Consider the following 19,476-nt stretch of genomic DNA (forward strand, 5'->3'; position numbering starts at 1 on the left):
ATCGTTGAGTGGTAACACTTCTAGCCCACAGCTGGCACATAGACACCACACCCATTACCCCAACCCATATGTCTGTTAGCTACACAGCCAACACTTACTCAGACATAGCCAGCAACCCACCCCTCTACAGTGAACCAGCCACCGGACCAGGAAACAAGAAACACAAGCAAACACTTACTTTTTTAAATTGATACAAGCAGTCCATCACAAAACAACTCATTACGAGCCATTACTCAGGCATATCCCGCCTGGGATGGGCGACAAGTGAACCGACTCACTGACATTCATTACACCAGGCCGCACCTCAGACAACAGACAAGGAAAAAAAGTTCAAGAGAACACAACTTCTGGATGCACACAAACATGGAAAATATTCCAGGAACAGTATGAAACACACCCATACTCACCTCAACAATTTGAATTAAAACGACCGGGCCCTGCAGATTGCAACCGGTTGGGCCAGGAAACGATTATAGTTACCAGACTACAAACAGAAACATTACAAACAGTTGACACATCATAACATACCACACGCTAGCACTACTACTAGCAACACATTACAAAACACTACCATACACTGGCAAACTACCACCCCATCCACAAAGAAGGTTGAGGTTGGGCGACTCTCTCTCCCCCATCCCGGAACGCTCGATAGGATGAGTTCCCGCCTACAGTCCCTCACAAAACCGACACTGTTGTCTTTTGCCAACGCACTACACTACTCAGAACACATAACAAACTCACAATAAGCAGCATCAAACAACCAGGACACCTCTTTTCCACCCCAGCAACAGTCACAAACACCCATCCAGACACCCCCATACGTCCCCTCCTTCACACACAGACATCCAATTTACAGAGCGTTTTTTCAAAACCCCTTTTTCCCCCCCAAGACCCAAACTCTCACTGGACCTATTATTCCCCATAGTCAACCCCCACACTACAGCTACGAGGGCAACACACGGGAACCTCCACCCCCGCAAACGAAGAAACCTATTTCCACACCCTCCTCAGCCCCCCCCCCCCTCATCCAAGGAACTAAAACAGGCCCCCACGGAACCACAAACCTCAACCCCACCAGCTTCCCAGAAGTTCAACATTAAAGGAAAACAACCACTCGGACCCAGGCCCGACCTCTCCCCAATCCCCCCACCCCCAAGGACCGACCACCCCTCCTGCATCACCACCCCCTCCAATCAGTTTTATTTTCACCAAAAAACCCTCCCCCTACCACTGCAATAAATAAAAAAATCTTAAACCCAGGCCCACATCACAAACCGTCGGGAACAAACAAAACAGCACATTGGACCTAACACTCTGTCTCAACTTACAACACACACGCACAATTCCAGTATCAGTTCATAATAACGGGACAGTCTTTCTACCTCTGCTCCTACACCACAGGAGGCGTGACTCTGGGCTGGTGAGCCTTGCGGCGTGTCCCACGGAACCAAAATGGGAGGGTAATAACATGATGAAAGGGATACACCAAAGCCAACATGGCAAGAACAAACCCGATCTTCAACCCTCCCCAAAACCACAGTTCTGGGGCCATGCCGCTCGGCCGGGCCCAGCCCAGGAGATCAGCGCCTGCTGCTAACCCGGAACCATGACACCGCGATGGTGATAAACATCATTTCACTCCCCTCACCGCCCAAACGCACACTTTCACCCTTCCTACAGGAGAAAATTCCAAACCTCACCATACACCTCAGCCAGAGACGAACCGCAAAACTCAGGACTGGTTTTCAAGCAGCAGAAAACCAGTCCTTGCCGCTTGGGACTCAAACATTAACCGATTCCACCACCCCACAATTCCACAAATTACTAGACAGTTACCCCGGGCCAACTACTATGCATTTTCTGAAAATATGTGAAAAAACACTGCACAAAAACCCACAATAAAATGTCTCCTGTCCACTAGGCACCAATAACCGAGACCAGGACACAGTATACTAATCACCTGCACCATGTTGTAATAAAAACACTAACATAGGTGAAACTAAACATCACATTAACACCCCGTCTCAAACACACATATATAACATCAGGGGAAGGAAACTCAGCACCCATCCCTGGTTCAACACATTTCAACAGCACCCACTCAATAACCTGTCATGTTCAGCATTGGAGGCCAATGACCGCTGGACCAGCCGGCGAGGAAGAGAGACGAAAAAATCTGGGGCCTCATGTAGAATACTGCGTGGATTTCCTACTAAAAACTTGCCGTACGCCAGCAGAACCCGGGAACACTGTCGTACGCACAAAATATTCAGATGTAGCAAAGTGTGCGCGTTGCCTGGTACCACGCACGTTTTTTGCGTACATCCCATTCACGTGGAATGGAATGAGCGCACGTGCAACTCCTCCCTGTCCCACGCCCATTTTACATATGCACAAATCTATTTAAACTAGGCCCTGGACCTTGAGATTCACCTCTTGTCCGATGAGTAAACCGGATGAACAAAGGAAAGACACTGAATTCACAGAGTCTGAGCTCGGAGATTCTAGGAATGAAGTGGAGTTCTGTTTTGGTCCTGTCAACAGGGATAATATGACCAAAAAAAGACCGTTGAGTGCGGAATGCGTGTGTGTGATGGCTGTAATTGCCGTGGATCCGAGCCGCGCACACACCAGGGGTGAATTGGTGGGACAGGGTTGTGGACAGGTGTGGCGTGTGGCTGACAATTTGCCCGCTTTACTGACAAGAATACTGAACACAGGGTAAGGACAATCAGGGCTTGTTAGAAAGCTCCTGCAGCTCAATTTCCCAGAGAGAAAACTAAAGAGAAATAACCCAAAAACAGATATTTGAATGCCACATGCCCCACATATGCATTGGCTACACTGTGCACGACGTCTGGGGAGTAAAGATAAAGTTTTTATTTGTCTTTAATTGTTTCGTACGTATCCAGCAGTTACATACGGGACAATTTTAACCGAATAGAAGCCAACCCATCGCGCACGCGTGCCAGCCTCCAGCCTGTTTCCCAAACCTGCTGTTAGTCTAATGACATGAGTCTGCGTTGAACCAGGCCCACCTTGCCACGATGTTAGTTCGCTGATCGCGCATCACAATGATGATTAACATTGCATGGAGAATTCAAAATGTTTCCTACTTGAATAAACAGCTACCCGTGGAATTCCCCTGTTGCCAGGAAAACCCCCGCTAGTCCAAGCACCACTCCCGAGCTACTCTCCGGCCCCGTTGCTCTCTCTGGCCGGCCGCAGCTCTGCGCACAACTCCAGTAACACTGGCCTTGGTAACCGAAATCGGCTTATGAGCCAATTATCATGGTTTGCAAGTAAATCCTTGCGTTCCTTAAATCGCTCACGTTTGCAAGGTCCCCTAACAACGCTAACGCTGCCTTTGTTAATACCATTATCTTAATCACATTACGCATGCTTTTATATTCACCCACATAATTGCAAACACGTGGGTGTGTTAATTGTTCATAAGTGTGTCTCTGATGTGCACATCACTCTGATGACTACTTGTTTTCACATTATTAACAGTTTCCCAGCGTCACCTCTAAATGTCGCCAAAGGAACAATAGCTGTAGAAACGTGCGTACAACAGCTATGAAATTGGCGTGGGGCACGCACATTTCTACGATTGTTTCACGTTTGATACATTTGAACGTGAGCGTGGGAAAGGACGTACGCCACTTTTTTGTACGTAAGCAAGCTTTGTACATGAGGCCCCTGGACTTTTAAACTTGATACCAAGGCCCCCAGGGGCCTGACTGAAAAAGGAAATTTTTAGTCCTTTTATCTTAGACTGAGCGGTCCGGGTTTTGAACCCGTGCCCCTCAGACTCGGGAGCGCGGGGCTTGCCACTGGGCCAGGGGGGACACATTCAATTTGCTGAAATTAAACAAATAAATAACACAAAGAAAAAGGGAAAAAAACAACATGTTTTATTATTTATTGTTTTATCTCTGTGTGTCAACAAATTTTATATACTAGCATGCTACCATTGAATTTTAAAACAAGCACCTATGATTCTTGGTCCTGGCAGATAACTTAATTTTAACTTAACTTTAACTATTTTATATATATTTATGTATTTATGCCTTAGCGCTCCCGATGCTCCTTGATGATCGGCTCTCTTCCTTTGCCGGGTTTCGAACCCGGATCCTCCGGGATGGGGAACAGGAGCAGATCCTTCTCGCCAAACCTCTGCCTGGCTACAACAGTCAGTGAGGCACCCCTGGGCCCAATCTCCAAAATAAATTTTTTTCTCTCTCTAATTCAAATAAATAACATATACCTGTTTCTATAAAATATACTACAGTGGATCAACAGGCCAGTGCACTCTAGCATATCCCTGATCCCCAACCCTAACCCTAACTCTAAACCTAGCTCGGCGGGGGAGCTACCAGGAAAATCCGTTCCAATTGACTTGCGCTCACCTCGGCCAGACCTTTCCGTAGACACCTGGATTGTGTCTCTCTGACCAAGGGGGAGCCTAACCCTAACCCTAACCCTAAAACTAGGGTTAGGGTTCTTCTTTCTTTCTTTCTTTCTTTCTTTCTTTCTTTCTTTCTTTCTTTATTTATTTATTTATTTAATAAACTCCTTTATCTATTTAATTCCTTTATTGGTATTTACGGAATCATATATATATACAATATATGCATATTTATATCGGGAGAGAAATTTTTGAGCCTATTGCTCCTTATTTCGTTGATGATACTAACCAATACTAACCTGGTTGATTTTAATATTTTATTCCTTCCTATTTACCTACTAAAATACATTTATTGAAGCACGTTTGCATGCATTTAGCACTTATATATATTGATTTTATGTACCGTGATGTGATGCTTATATTATCCATATCCCGATCCTATTATAGCACATAAAATATGATTCTCCCACCAATCACTATTAAAGAAAAAAGAAAATAATATTAATAATAATAATTTATATTTCCTATAGTTTTAATTAATCCCTTTATCCCCCTAAGGTGACAAGGAATGGGTCAAGGAACTATACATAACCTATAAGAAAACCTGGAGGACAGTGACGAACCCCATTTTTTTAACAAAAATACAACGCCCGCGCCTTGCCTGAATAATGGTCCAGTTCTCTGTTTTATTACAACCCCACACAGCTTTTATTTAATTTACTTATATCCCCCCCCCTCCCCTATTTGATCTTTCTTATTTAATTTTTTTTTTTTTTTTGTCTTATATTTTAGTAAACCGGTCTTGGTTCCATTAAAGGATTCAAATAGATTGTATATTTGCCTTCCCCTGTGCCCGTGCCCCCCGCAGTATCATCGTGAGCACTGCATTTTCTAAACCTAACCCAGCCAGAGCCTTGGATCCGACAACCCTTAATGATGTATCTTTTAAATTAATTCTACTTGATTCATTGTTATTTTATCTTTTATTTCCCTTGATCGTTTTGTTTGCTTATTTAATTCTATTCAACCTTTTCTTAATTTGATCCTTTTTATCATTTTGGTGTTGTGGGATTGCCTTTTTACTCCTCCTTCTCAGACAGTTGCTCCGTAACCCGGTTGAACCCGGGACCTCGACCAACGAGTATAAAATAAGTACCTTTGTTTTATTATATATATTATTTATTTTATATTATTTTATTTTTTTTAGTTTATTTTTTTTATTTATTTATATAAAACATTTTTTTAAACTTTTCTCTTTGAACGAAGTACAAATTCTGATCGTTAATTTCCCACTTGCCCGAGTACTAGATGCAATTTTAACCCTTCTTGAGAACCTTGATAGCTCAATTGATAGAACAACGGACTCCTAACCATAAGGTCCAGAGTTCCAGTCCCGTTCTCCCCTGGTTGAACTCTTAACTCCGACCGTGGGACTCTTCTGTAAACCCTTTTCACTCTCCAAACCTTCACCTTCTAAGACTACTTTTTCTCTCTCGGGGAAAAACAAAACAAAAAAGGAAAATCTGGATGGCTCAATCCAAAGAACAACAGACTGGATTACCAAACATCCAGGGTTCGAGTCCAACTGTCCCCTGAAAACCACCTCTCCTTTTCTATCTATGTTTCATCCCTTCACACAAACCACTTTCCTTCCCAAAAGCCCAAAAGGTACAAAGCCTGGACAGCTCATTCAATAGAGCATCAGTCTTTGAGTCTGAAGATCTAGAGTTCAAATCCTGAAGATCACCCTTCCCCCATATTGTTTCTCTTACTTCTATTTTTACTTTCCTAATTCCTTGTTTAATTGTTAATTCCCTTCAAAATTTATGTATTTCATTTTTTTTTTTTTTTTTTTTTTTACCCAGATTCATTCCAAGGGTCCCTTTTAATGGGCCCATTTTTTTACCCAATCACGTGTAAGTCATATGACAGGTTGGGCCAATCAGATCTTTCACAAGAATGGCCCAACCCCAAACAATTATTTTAAATTTACGTGACAACTGATGATGGGTAATTCCCCTGAGGAAGCCGATTGGCGAAACGTTGGGACCTCTTTTTAACTCATTTTAAAACATTTTATTGTGGAGCCTTTTATAAAAGGTAAATCAATGGTTTTAACAGGTGTTCTCTCAAAAGACTACATAACCGGCTTTTAAGGACTCCTCTACAAACTTGCTGCAAAACAGAAAAAAACAGCAACATAGCGAGGGAAACTTTGACACATACCATCCTCAAATGGTGAGTCTTGGGATTTTAACATCGTGTGCGCACACAAGAAGATCAACTCACCGAGGACCTGGAACCCCTGCTTTTTAAAGACTGTACTGTTTTCTGTTAACCAAAACACCAATACGGCATGGAGGGAGCCACATAGGCCAACTCTAGCTGGGAGGCGGAAGGCCTGAAAACCACTAGGCCTCTAAAAGCTGTGAGTTTTTACCTGGTTTTAACCAACTACCCTACTAACATTTTACCTTTTATTCCTTCTCCACATAGGGAAATGTGTTTTTTTTACCTTACCCTAGTTTTATATTATTTTATTACTTTTTAATGTATTCCTTTATTGCTTCTTAACAATTTTTTTTACCCTTTCCTTTAAACTATTCTCATCCCTCTCTCCTTGCGCTCTCTCTTTCAAAACAGAGTTTTAAATTTACCTTTTTATTCCTTTTCTAGCTCGGGCAAAATTTTAACTCTTTTCATTTGCAGGTGGCCTCCCACTGAATGGGGAGGTGACAGACATTTTGTATAACATCTTTCTGTGGAAATATCTTATATCAGCTGGGAATTTCCTCCGGCTCCACAGTGATTGAACCATGACAATAACACTCAGAAACAGGTTTTCTGCACTGGCTTCTCCTCCCGGGGGGTCAACGAGGGCTGGCACTAACCATTGCCGCCCCTCTCTCCCTCCGGGGAATAAGGCCCAGCTTCCATCCCCACAACTCCATAATCAACAGAACTACACTTACACCAAGAGGTATTTCAAAGTTTTACAGGCAATTCATCACGCAGAAATAATAAACACCACACTTAATAAAAACACGTTCCCACAGGGCATAATGAAGAAGGTCCAAAGGTCCACTTACTTCATTCATTAAACCCTCCTCACCCAACAATAATACACTAGACAAGGTTCAACATAACACCAACAACTGGATGCACAATAACATGATAATCCTGAGGGAACACTATGATACGGTCATCGCTGTGGAGCTGGAAAACATCCCACCATTCACCCAGTCATCTTTTGATAAAGCAGTTCAATGGGGGAGAGCGAGATACAGGAGGAAACTCACAGCGTCCTCCATCGAAACTCTGAGGGACCTCCTTACTAGGGGTCCTCAGACGGAGGATGTCACGCCACCACCCCGGCTCTCTCCCCAAGACTTTCCACCCCTACAAAAACCAAGTGATCCCCCCCTCCCCTCGCTCCTCTACCTCCCGCTCTCTCACACTGGCTACTCCTCCCCTTCCTCGATCCCCTCCCACCTCAACCTTCCACTCTCTCCCGCTCCCTACGCCTCATGCCATCCCTCTTCCGAACCTTAACCTTTTTCCTCTCCCACTCACCCCTCCGACCCCCTTTCCACCACTCCCTCGCTTCCTAGTACCCCTGCCATCCCCACTTACCCTAATCCCAACTCCACAACCTCCCCCCATTTTTTCTTCCCTAACCTTAACCCCACACCCCCAACTCCTTCTCTTCCTAGAACCCATCCCATTCCCACTCATCCTGACCCTAACCTTACTCCCCCTTCTCCAGCTCACATTACCACTCCTCACCCAGCTCCCCACACTACCTCCCCCCTCTTTCCTTCCTTCATCTCCTCCCCCACTCCTTCCTTCTCCTCTCTTCCTCCTTTAACCATTCCCAACCCTGAACAGGCCCACTCGGGCCCCTGTACGTTGGGGGAGGGGACCAGGGCGGGGGGCCCCGACACGGAGACCCAGCTTCCGATCCAGTTACCTAAACGCAACCCACGAAGGCAAGTAAGGGTGGAGCTCCACCCAATCCCAACTGAAAAACTAGAACGCCCTCGTCCTAACAGGACTGGGCCCCGTACTGGACTTTCGGGTGACTCGCCCCCCCCTCCTCCTCCCTTCATCCATCACGCACCTCTAGAACAGGGATTGCCCATAAGCAGACTATCAGCAATGTGGCATTACCCTGCAGTAACACCATTTCATCTCTCTCACCCACAGCCTCCACCACATTACAACACCAGCAGAGGGAGCCAGAGCTAGCCGTAGGACCCTGTAAAAAAACATCTATGTCTGAAGTGGAACATGAAACGATGATGATGACGGTGAAAATGAAAAGCAAAAAGCTGAACTCACCCCGAACATCTGAGTCATCCACTCCAAACTCAAACAGGGCCCTTGCGGTGGCAACTGGCTCCCCAGGTCGGCAGGAACCATATAGACACCCACGAACATACAGAAAGTTACTCGATTGGTCGCTGGAAGCTAGGAAGCAGACCCTGATTATCGGGGACTCAAATCTCTCACAAATCCCTCCTTTTACAGACCCACAGATCCAAGTTGACAGTTACCCTGGAGCCACCTTTCACCACATAACAGCTATTTTGAAAAAACTCTCTCCATGCCCACAACCCCAGCACGTAATTCTTTCAGTAGGCCTCAACAACTGCCTCTCGGAACACGAATTCCTCACCATACAGAAACAACTACAACAGATGGTGAAAACAGGACAAACTACATTTCCAAACGCAACCATATACATACCCTTAATAAACTTTTCCAACAGACTGGACGCACGGAAGCAGACACTAATCACGAAACTTAACGAAACAATAACCTCTAAATACACTTTTCTTCCAGAACTTAACCCACTTCTCTTTAAAACAGGCACCGATCTCATACACTGGACAGAGGGCACGGCCAAGATGTTGTTCAGCTACTGGAAACAACAGTTAAACTGGTAATGGGGAATCAATGTCAGAATACAACTTCCCACAGCTCCAATATTACAAACCTATGTACCGTTTTCTCCCCCACACCGGCACAGCTGGAGGTACTGGAAAAAGGTCTCACTTTCATTCCCACACCCAAACCTCCCTCCCGGCCGGAGCTCAGGGGGGACCTCCACGTCCTCCATAGGAGGCTGAAACTATTGGATTTCTTCCAGGGCAGCCAGAGGCGGGAAGCTGTTCCGTTCACTGGGCCGTCCCACTGGGAACCACACCCAGACACACTCTCACCTGAAATTATTCAACTTATCAATAAAAATAACCACGCACTCACACATTGGCGACCCCTTCCACACACAAGACAGAACATTAGTCAGGAACAACAGCACATAATCAGCGAGTTAGGTAATAGCAAACACATAGTAATCAAACCAGCAGACAAAGGGGGCCAAATAGTTTTACAAGATAGGAACAATTACATATTAGAAGCAAATAGACAGTTAAACAACACCACATATTACAAACCACTAACACATTCACTACAGATAGAGACACGGACATTAGTTAGGCATATTACAGATTCCCTATACCAGAACAAATTCATCAATGCCAAACAAAAGAAATATCTGGACGGCCCAGATGAGCCCAGGCCCCGCCTCTTCTATCTGCTGCCCAAAATCCATAAGCCTCCTACGACGTGGACAGTCCCTTACGTGGTCCCGGTCGGCAGGCCGATTGTCAGTGACTGCGGATCAGAAACATACAATATTACAGAATACATAGACTCCTTTCTCAATCCACTCTCCAAACTTCACCCCAGCTACATCAAGGATACATATGCATTTGTCAATAAAATTAAAAACCTACAGGTACCCAGCCATACACTTCTCTTTACAATAGACATTGACTCATTGTACACCAACACTGAGTCCCCATTAGGCCTAGCTGCCATTCAACACATCTTCAGTAAATATCCTGACCCAGCCAGACCAGACAACCATATTCTTCAGTTACTCAATATCACACTAACTAGAAATGACTTTCAATTTAACAATAAACACTACCTCCAGCTGTGCGGGTGTGCAATGGGCCGGAAATACTCCCCGACATATGCTGACATCTATCTGGCCCACTGGGAGGAAACGGTCACCCAAATCTTACCCATTAAACCCCTCCTTTATTTCCGGTACCTGGACAACATCTTTGGCCTCTGGAACAACACACAAGAAAACTTTCTGGAATTCTTCAATATTCTCAACACTCACCACCCGAAAATTAAACTCAAATACAATTTACAAACCTTCACAGTTGAGTTCCTCGATACCAGGGTCTTCTTTGCTGAATCTGGCGGCCAGTCAAAAACACTGGCAACAAAAGTTTATTTCAAAGACACAGACAGACATGCACTCCTCCATAAAACAAGCTACCATCCGAAGCATACGTACAGGGGCCTGATAAAGTCCCAGCTGATACGCTTCCACAGGATCTGCACCTTCCCGGGTGATGTGGAGGAGGCCACCTGTACTTTGTTTGGTGCGTTAAGGTCAAGGGGCTACTCGGGGCGCTTCCTCCGGGGCGTCAGGGTGGAGGTCAACAGCAGCATCAATAAATACAAATCTGATAAGGCCAACCCCGCTCGACCATCAGATCCGACCCTCGTCCCTATGGTAATGACTTATGCTGAGAGCAGCAATACTCTTTTAACCTCGCTAAAGAGGAACTTCCAGGGGGCGAGGGCGGACTGTGACGCGCTAAGGGGCTGCCGTCTGATCTCCGCTTATAGGCGTAACAAAAATCTCAGGGACATTTTGGTTCACTCCAACTTGAACCGAGAACAGCGCCCTGCGGAAGCGCTCCGAGTGGCAGACAGGTTTTAATCCGTGGCAGGCCTTCAAACCGACAACTGTCAATGCAGTGTATGCAATTAGATGCAAGGCCTGCCACAAATTCTATGTGGGGGAGACCAAAAATATGATATACCTGAGAATAAAACAGCACATATACATCATAAAGAAGGGTGATGGAGCAACTGTCCTATACGAGCATTTTAAACTCCATGGCCGTGAAAACCTCCAAAGTATGGGCCTGGAGAGCAATAGAGACTGGACCACTGCTCAACGCAGGGCGGCGGAGAGGAAGTGGATCCATCGACTGCAAACTATAGAACCAAACGGCCTGAATGAAAAATATTAGTGTGGATCCACTTCTCTTATTTAAATCTATTTTTAACATTTACTAGAAATGTATGTTCTGTTCATCCTCCAGGATTTTCTCCCACGTACAGACTGTGAGTGGAATCCTAGGCCCCTGAAAACCCTCCACCCCCCCCACCCCCCCCCCCCCCCCCCCCCCCCCCCCACCCCTTTTGTACATATGTCTCTTATGGTCTACGTGAATTTTTACTCTATTTATGATTATTATATCATTTTAATTTAATTAATTACCGGCATCTGTATATAATGTGCTTGTGTGCATTTCTTTATACCCCCCCCCCCCCCCTTGTTTATCTGTGTTATATAATTTATATTTATGCATTTATTTATCTACTTATTATTAGCATGTAATGTGTAGGTCTTAACACCTTTTTAATGCATGTCTGACAATGATTTTCTTTCATTTTAATACATCTTTACTTCCATTCCTTTATCCAGACCTAAGAGAGGAAGTTCCCTCCTTTATCCCTTTCCCGGGGTTTGTGGGCAGAGGGATTCCTTATCACTAAGAAGCGCCCCCTTTAATCCCCCCCCCCCCCCTTTTTTTTTTTTTTTTTTTTTTTATTTCCTCTTTCCTCTTTAGGAAAAGCCTAAGCAACTCACCATTGCACACCTTTTTATAACCATGAAATTTTTCCTGTTTTTATCATGTGTGTCCTTCTTTCTTTATTCATTTATTTATTTATTTAATAAACTCCTTTATCTATTTAATTCCTTTATTGGTATTTAACTGAATCATATATATACAATATAAGCATATTTTATATCGGGAGAGAAATTTTATTGAGCATATTGCTCCTTATTTCGTTGATGATACACAGCAAATTGAGAAGAGTTGAATTCTTGGTGTTAAACTAGACATACACTAGTAGAGTTAATTATACCCTGGATAGAGTTAATCCGATTATAATTAACTCTCAGTCAATAAATAGTTGTTGTTAAAACCAAGTGTAAAAATGAAGTGTCACTAAATCAAACCGCTAAGTGTAAATGTTTAAATATTAACTCTGAACGTCTTACACTAAACTCCGATGCTGTATTTCACACCTCAAGTGTTACGTCGCCCCTCCCCTCCACACCGTACGAACACCGCTCTGCTGGAGCAACAACTGTCTCAACTGCGTGTCAATCGGTCTGCGGAAGATAGAGCTACGTCTCAATTTTTAACGGTTACACTGTTCGGTAAGTACATGAAATAGTATCTGATAATATTGTATTTTTTTTATATTACTCTGCGGGCACCCGGTCATTTTGCAGTGGTGAACCATGATAACTTTACTCATCACGCTGAATGAGCTCGAGGTTATCATGCATGTCTGGTCTCACTGTAACATAAAAAGTGAGTAACAGCAGTAAACGATAAGTTTGGCTTGACGTTTTGTCTGAGTGAGTGAGAGTCTGCACTTTGTGACCAGATATAAAACCTGATACGATTATGCTAATGCTTCGGAGTTGCTAGCTAGCGTGTTAAAGTGGCTAACGCTAGCAAGCCCTTTGTCCAAAGTCATTTCTACATTTTTTTTTTTTTTTTTGGTTATTTATTTATTTATTTTTTGCGAAAATAATACCTTCGTGAAGTATAATGTAACTTTTTCTCAGTAACAAACACACCGTGAAATTTCTTTTTACTGGGTCACACCGAAATATCGCTGTTGTAAGTGTCATATGGTTTATCTTGGGAGACACGTCGGTTCCCTCAATGGCATGACAATAACTGACATTTTTTTCTTTGCCTTATGTCTTTTAAAATGTGTAGATGCATTAATGTCTCCTGGCATTTCTTGTGGTAAGATATTTTTATTATATGGGCTAAGCTGCATGATATTGGCTCACATTGACTTATCATTTTAGTGGGTCAGATAAATTCTTCATAACGCTATCCTCTCTTTTAATTCACTGACTTCATATAGAAAATGCTGGCAAAGGTGGAATATGGAGGAGTCCAGAAATACATCAAAATTCCACAAATTGATGAAAACTTTGACTTCCAGAAGTTTCTTCAAGAAGGTTTGTCTCTACACATTTTAAGCAAAAAAACAACAACAACCTTATAGGCCATTTTAGAGAATATTTTCATTATTGTAGTATCTTTTGTTTTTAAGATTTTATGCAATACATGTTTAAATGACATGGCTGATAATAAACTTAATGTAACTTTATTTGATTTTTACGTTTTTTCCCCAGTAACAGACAAATTTAGCCTGCAGGCCCAACTTGTGGCTGAAGGTGTGCTCAGCTTGACTGACACATCAGAGACTGAAGTTGATGCCGACACATTCGATGAGCTGGTTAAGTCAGGGGTGAGAAACTTCAAGGTTGGATATCGCCAGTATCCAATAACAGGTAAGGTTATGTTGTCTTTTTTTTTTATTATTATCATTCAGCAATCAATAAATTGTTTTAAATTTAAATTGTTTCTTCTCTGAACAGTTTTTAGACATTGCTATTACTTTGGATGAATCAGATTCATCTGTATTACTAGACCCATCACCATCTCCAGCATCATTGCCAGACCCTCCAGCATCACCAGCTTTGACGCCAGACTCCTTAGCACAATCACCGGCTTCTTCCATTTCATCAGATTCTACTATTATCCTCCCAACCACAAAGAACAGGAAGAGGGCCATGAAAGACCTGGATCACAATGAAGCAAGACAGGTAAATCTTGAAACCAGGTACACATGTATTAGATCATAAAATTAGTGATAGATAAGAGGCTCAAACTATTTATATTAGTTTAATGTAATATTAGTTTATTTATATTAGTTTAATGTAATATGTGAAACTTAACTAAATATAACCAAATGTAGTCAATTATTTAATTTGAAGCATGAAGCTAAGGGTTAAAAAAAAATCATGTTGTCTTTGCAGAGGGTTGAAACTGCGCTGAGCTCTAAGCCAGAGTATGACAAAACCAAAACACTGTCAGTTGCAACACGCAAGCAGATGGTCAACATTCTGGTTGCAGAAATGATAGAAACATATGGGTAAGAAATCTTTTTTTAATATAATGGCAAAGGAAAACATGACTGGACACATAATAAATCATTTGTTTCTAAAGGAGGATTCCACCAATGCATGTCAGGGCCAGTTATGCACTTGGAATTGTGACCCTTTTTCCATATCTCCAAGATCCTTACTCAAAACATGGATATGTAAGTTTTAATGTGTCTTCCAAAAATCTTTTGTAGAACTTTATTAGGCTATGTTTCTGCTAGAGATGCACAATATTATTGGCACTACCTTGATATCAGGTAATAATGACTTTAAAATTAAATATCACCATTGGCCCAAAACTAACATCTCTGCTGATATGCCAAATCAATAAAATGATGCTTTATATTATGCCCCACAAAATGATTAAAGCCATAGTCTAAGATGAAGTAGTTTCCTTACATTGCCCAGTGAGTGTTTTGTAAAGCCTTTCATTTATATCTGTATCTACCAGTGAGCCATCATGGGTATAATGTATTTTTTTCACTACAGGAAAGACTTGAGATCATCTGAAATTAGGTCAAAAAATGCCCACATTATCAGAATTAGTATCTGCAATCATTACTACTTTATATTTGATGTGTGTGCATGCAGGAACACTACTATGATCCTCAGGCCAATACTGGCTATCTTGCATGGAGACTCAAGACAGTACAACGCAACACCTATGATGGCTTCCGCGAGTGTTCCAGGCCTGATTTCCAGGACAGTCCGACAACCCAACGAGAATCTCTGTTAACTGGTGATCAGCTCCTTGGTGAGGAGTGCAGGGAGGCTGTCTCCATAATGAGACACTCAACGGACAAATCTGTGGTTAAAGAGAAGATGAGAGTCACCTTTGACTACAGACAGAAGCTGGTTCATAACCAGGATGCAACAGCTTCAGTGTTGGATGTGTTCCCTCGTTTTCTTGACACAGCCGGACTGGTAGGAATATGTAGAGATTATTATTTCTATTGTAAATTATTTGAAAACTGACTCCTTCTAATGCAAAGTGCATTTTAGTAAGCTGTATATGGACATTGTTCCTCTGTTTAAAGATTGAACAGGATTTTTCCATGATGTTTGGGGACCACGTATCTGGAAGATTTCTTGCGAGGTGGTCTTCAGATTTCAAGCACAGAGTCATCACAGAAAGCCAGAGTCTTCCCTCAAGTCCTTATGTTGACGAGCTGCTGGCTGCTTCTAATCTTGAGGTTGAGAATGACTACGGTAATATGAAGTTTTTTCTGATCCAACTACAATAACTGTTGCCCATTTCAATAAATCTAATATGCAACAGTCATCCAAAGCTAAATGTGTGTCCTGAAATGAATTAATTGATCTCTGTTGTCATTTAATAATGACGAATATGAAGTTGAGTTTTTTTATTCAACAAAAACAATCAATTATTTAAATGGTATCTGTAGTAAGCAAGAATAATGTTTTACAATGCTTTTGTTGTCTGTCTCAAATATTTGTCTTCAAGGCTGGATAGTGACCTGTCTGCTCTCCTGTTGCTGTTGCATCTCCTGCCCCCTACAGCAAAAGGCCATTAAAAAAAACTCCCAAGGCCACAACACAGATTTCCAATAAGCGCAGTGTCAATCACTATCAAATCACTCCGTAAGAGAGGAGAATTCCAACGCTTCCTCCTCAGATACATCTAAAAAACAAAACCTGGCGCACCCTCTCCGCTCCCGCTCGCTCTTACACCCACAACAGCTCCAGCCCCCCCCCCAGGGGTTGGTACCAGGAAGCAGGATGCATATACAACATCGGACATTACAACAACTACCACAACCCCACTTTCCCCCACCACTAACAGGTCTGCATCCCAACCCCCTGCCTAACCCGTACCCTCCCCCGACAGGGCACCAACCCGGCTTCCCCGACCCGAACAGTGTCGGTATCCCAACCCTACCCTCAACCCTAAGCCTACCTCACTCCTTATGAACCCCCTAACCCTAACTCCCAGCCCCCTACCCGAACAGTGTTGTATCCGAACCAAACCCTACCACCCACTGCACCTAACCAAAATCCAGACATAACCCTACCACACAGAGCCCCACACATATCATAAACCATTTTCCCATATCCCCCCCACATTCTCACGCGCAAAAATGACCGGATTCCACCAGACCATCAAAACAGAACTTCACCACCTACAGTTTACAACATCCAGCATTCCGGAAACCAAAAAACAATCTCAGCATACCGTAGAAATAAAAACTTAAAAGACATTCTAGTAAATTCAAAATTTTTTACTGACCACAAACCACAGACACACCCAGAATACAGTACTCATTACAGAATAGAAAATGCATAGCACAAACACAATACAGCGGAGCTTCATATCCAACCTGGTACAGGTGCTCTTAACAAAGCATACGGTCTATATCAGTACATCAACCATCTGCAATAAAACCTACATAGGTTGAAACAAACACAACAGACACACTGCGGTTAAACAACACTTACCCATCAGACAAGGCAACCTCAATACGCCAATAGTCCAACATTGTCAACAACACCCGTACAATAACTTATAAGCAACCGGCTTGGAGGCTACGAGGATTGGAGCACCGGGCGAGAAAGAGAGCCGAAAAAGGCTGGATTTTTAGACTAGACACTAAAGCCCCCCCCCCAATTTTTTTGGGCCTCACGACAACAAACTCTGAGGCCTTCCTCTGCGGGTGAGGCGTTGGGGCATGGGGACGTGAACCGGCTCCCCCCGGGGGATGGGAGCATGCAGCCAACCAATGAACCAGGGGAAATACTCCACGCCCAAAGAATCCAAAACAGATACACACACACAAAAACCCTTTTGTTAACCACCATTTTAGATTGACCATCAATTATTAACACTTATTGTTTTGTATAGTTACATTTGGGCAGGCTTTTTTTATTGTTTCTCTCCTTATTTATATTAAAGTCAGTTCATACCAAATGTGTGGTGTGCTTATTTATGTATTTATATATTTATATACTTTTACGTATTTATATATTTAAAAAAAACTGTTTTAAAACTACATTTCTATTTTGGAGGCATTATGGAATGTTTTGAGAGTTAGCACTTATATTTGAGGCACTTATATTTATTCTCACAGCCCTTATCTTTTTATTGAATGATGTGATATTTATTATTTATGAGCTATTATGAAGGTACTAATGAATGCTTGTGGTCCAATTTTTAATGGAGGCTTAGTCCTGGCTTTTATTTGCCAATCTCTTTTAAATATAAACTTTGGTGGTTGGCGCCATGCTCCCTGGGGGGGAGCCCAACTACCCCGGACAGATGTTGTCGCTTTCCCCTGCCTTGCCCGGGACCGCGAACCTGGTCCTTCTGGTTGGGGACATGAGCGATAACACCTTCGCCAGAACCTCAACCCTGGTCTCACTGACTCCACAAAACAGAAAATTAATCCTCAAAGAAGATAATCAACAGCGCAACAGGCAGGCCAGTGGCATAAAACAGAAATCCTTGATAACCCTAACCCCAATAAACCCTAACCCTAACCTCACCCTAAACCCTAACCCAACCTATCGAAATGTTTTTTTGACTAAGAAAAAGACCCCTGAATCAGCTACAAGCCCCACCCTCAACTGCCTTGCTTTGGACTTGGAAAACACTACCATCCGACAAAACTCCCAGAAAGAAGAACCATCTCCCGACAACAACCATAAAAACCACCACAAAAACCTGCGAACCTGCTTGGCCATCCACCTGCTCCTTGGCTCAACGGACTGAAAGTTGGACCTGCATACAGGATACCAGGGTTCGATCCCCCACCAGGACATAGACACGATCTTAACCCTGAGTAGAAAAATCCCATAGGTAAGAGCCCTCCTTTTCAATGCACCCTTTTTTTAGAGCTGGGGTTACGCCTGGGAGCAGGCCTCAAAATGGCTCCTCACCTACACACATACACACACACACACCGACACCCACCCATAGACTCACCCCCAGAGATACTACAATAAAACCACTCATGTCTCTTCCTATACAACCATCCACTAGATTCAATAACACTCAAAGACACCCAACTTATGCCTCTACCTCACCTCCCCAACCTCCTGACCAGAAACTAGAAACAATAGCAAACAATACTTCAAATTAATACAGGCCATCCACCACAAACATATTATGGACAAAGCCCTCTCTACAGGAACATTTCCACCAGGTATGCTAAGACAAGTTCACAGACTTACGGATTTCATCAAACCATCAACACCTAGCACCGAAACACGAAACAAAATACACAATAACACCACAAATTGGATGCAGAACACCATTTCCATCCTGCAAGAACACTATACAACCACCATAGCAAACATTGACAAAACTTCATACAACCCCATAGCCTTACAAATAGCCACCGGTTGGGCCCAGAAACGCTATGGCGACAGACTCACCACGGACACAATAACAGCTGCTGAAATACTACTACAACCAGTACAAACAACAACCATAACCCCACAATCAGCCCATCACACACAACCCACAACTCATCATCTACCAACTATCCCCGAAGAACACTACCCTCCCCTCCCCAAGCCTGCTGCCCCTAAAGCATTATCCCTCTATCTTGGCCCTCGCACATCGATCACAGAGGAAATAAAAAAGCACCATTCCCCCACACCAGATCCACCCACACAAAATTCTACAGGGACCCAGACATTACCCCAAACCAATACTGAAAAATCCGAGTTCACGCATCTCCCTTCACCTTATCCTATCTATAAAAAAAACACCTCCCCCAACCCTAACACCCTCAAACCAACCCGAAAAGGACCCATCCGACCCCCACCAGTCCCTTCCACAAATCTCTCACCAACCAAAGAGCAAAACAAACAACACCCCATAGAGTCTGCTGAAACACCTCAAACCCCTGCAACCTCCACCCCACTTCCAAAAAAACCCCGTAGAGTTACCTGGGGA

At 43.2% G+C, this 19,476-nt stretch overlaps 1 protein-coding gene across 1 annotated transcript; it reads left to right on the forward strand.

The window, feature by feature from the left end:
* Positions 1–14,417: 14,417 nt before the first annotated feature.
* Positions 14,418–16,490, forward strand: LOC113746307 (uncharacterized). The gene is made up of 5 exons (XM_027281361.1): positions 14,418–14,548; positions 14,623–14,716; positions 15,150–15,482; positions 15,596–15,767; positions 16,363–16,490. The coding sequence occupies exons 1-5, from the start codon at positions 14,418–14,420 to the stop codon at positions 16,488–16,490; spliced, it is 858 nt and encodes a 285-aa protein (XP_027137162.1).
* The last annotated feature ends 2,986 nt before the right edge of the window (positions 16,491–19,476 follow it).

The sequence above is a fragment of the Larimichthys crocea genome, chromosome VIII, assembly GCF_000972845.2.
Source record: "Larimichthys crocea isolate SSNF chromosome VIII, L_crocea_2.0, whole genome shotgun sequence".
Lineage (NCBI taxonomy): Eukaryota > Metazoa > Chordata > Actinopteri > Sciaenidae > Larimichthys > Larimichthys crocea.

Bases quoted from the DNA above. Each gene is read 5' to 3' on its own strand.
- LOC113746307 (XM_027281361.1), top strand. From the start codon at position 14,418: ATGTTGTCTTTGCAGAGGGTTGAAACTGCGCTGAGCTCTAAGCCAGAG. The intron at 14,717-15,149 runs GTAAGTTTTAAT...GTGTGCATGCAG, and splicing joins CTTACTCAAAACATGGATAT to GAACACTACTATGATCCTCA. The intron at 15,483-15,595 runs GTAGGAATATGT...CTCTGTTTAAAG, and splicing joins TTCTTGACACAGCCGGACTG to ATTGAACAGGATTTTTCCAT.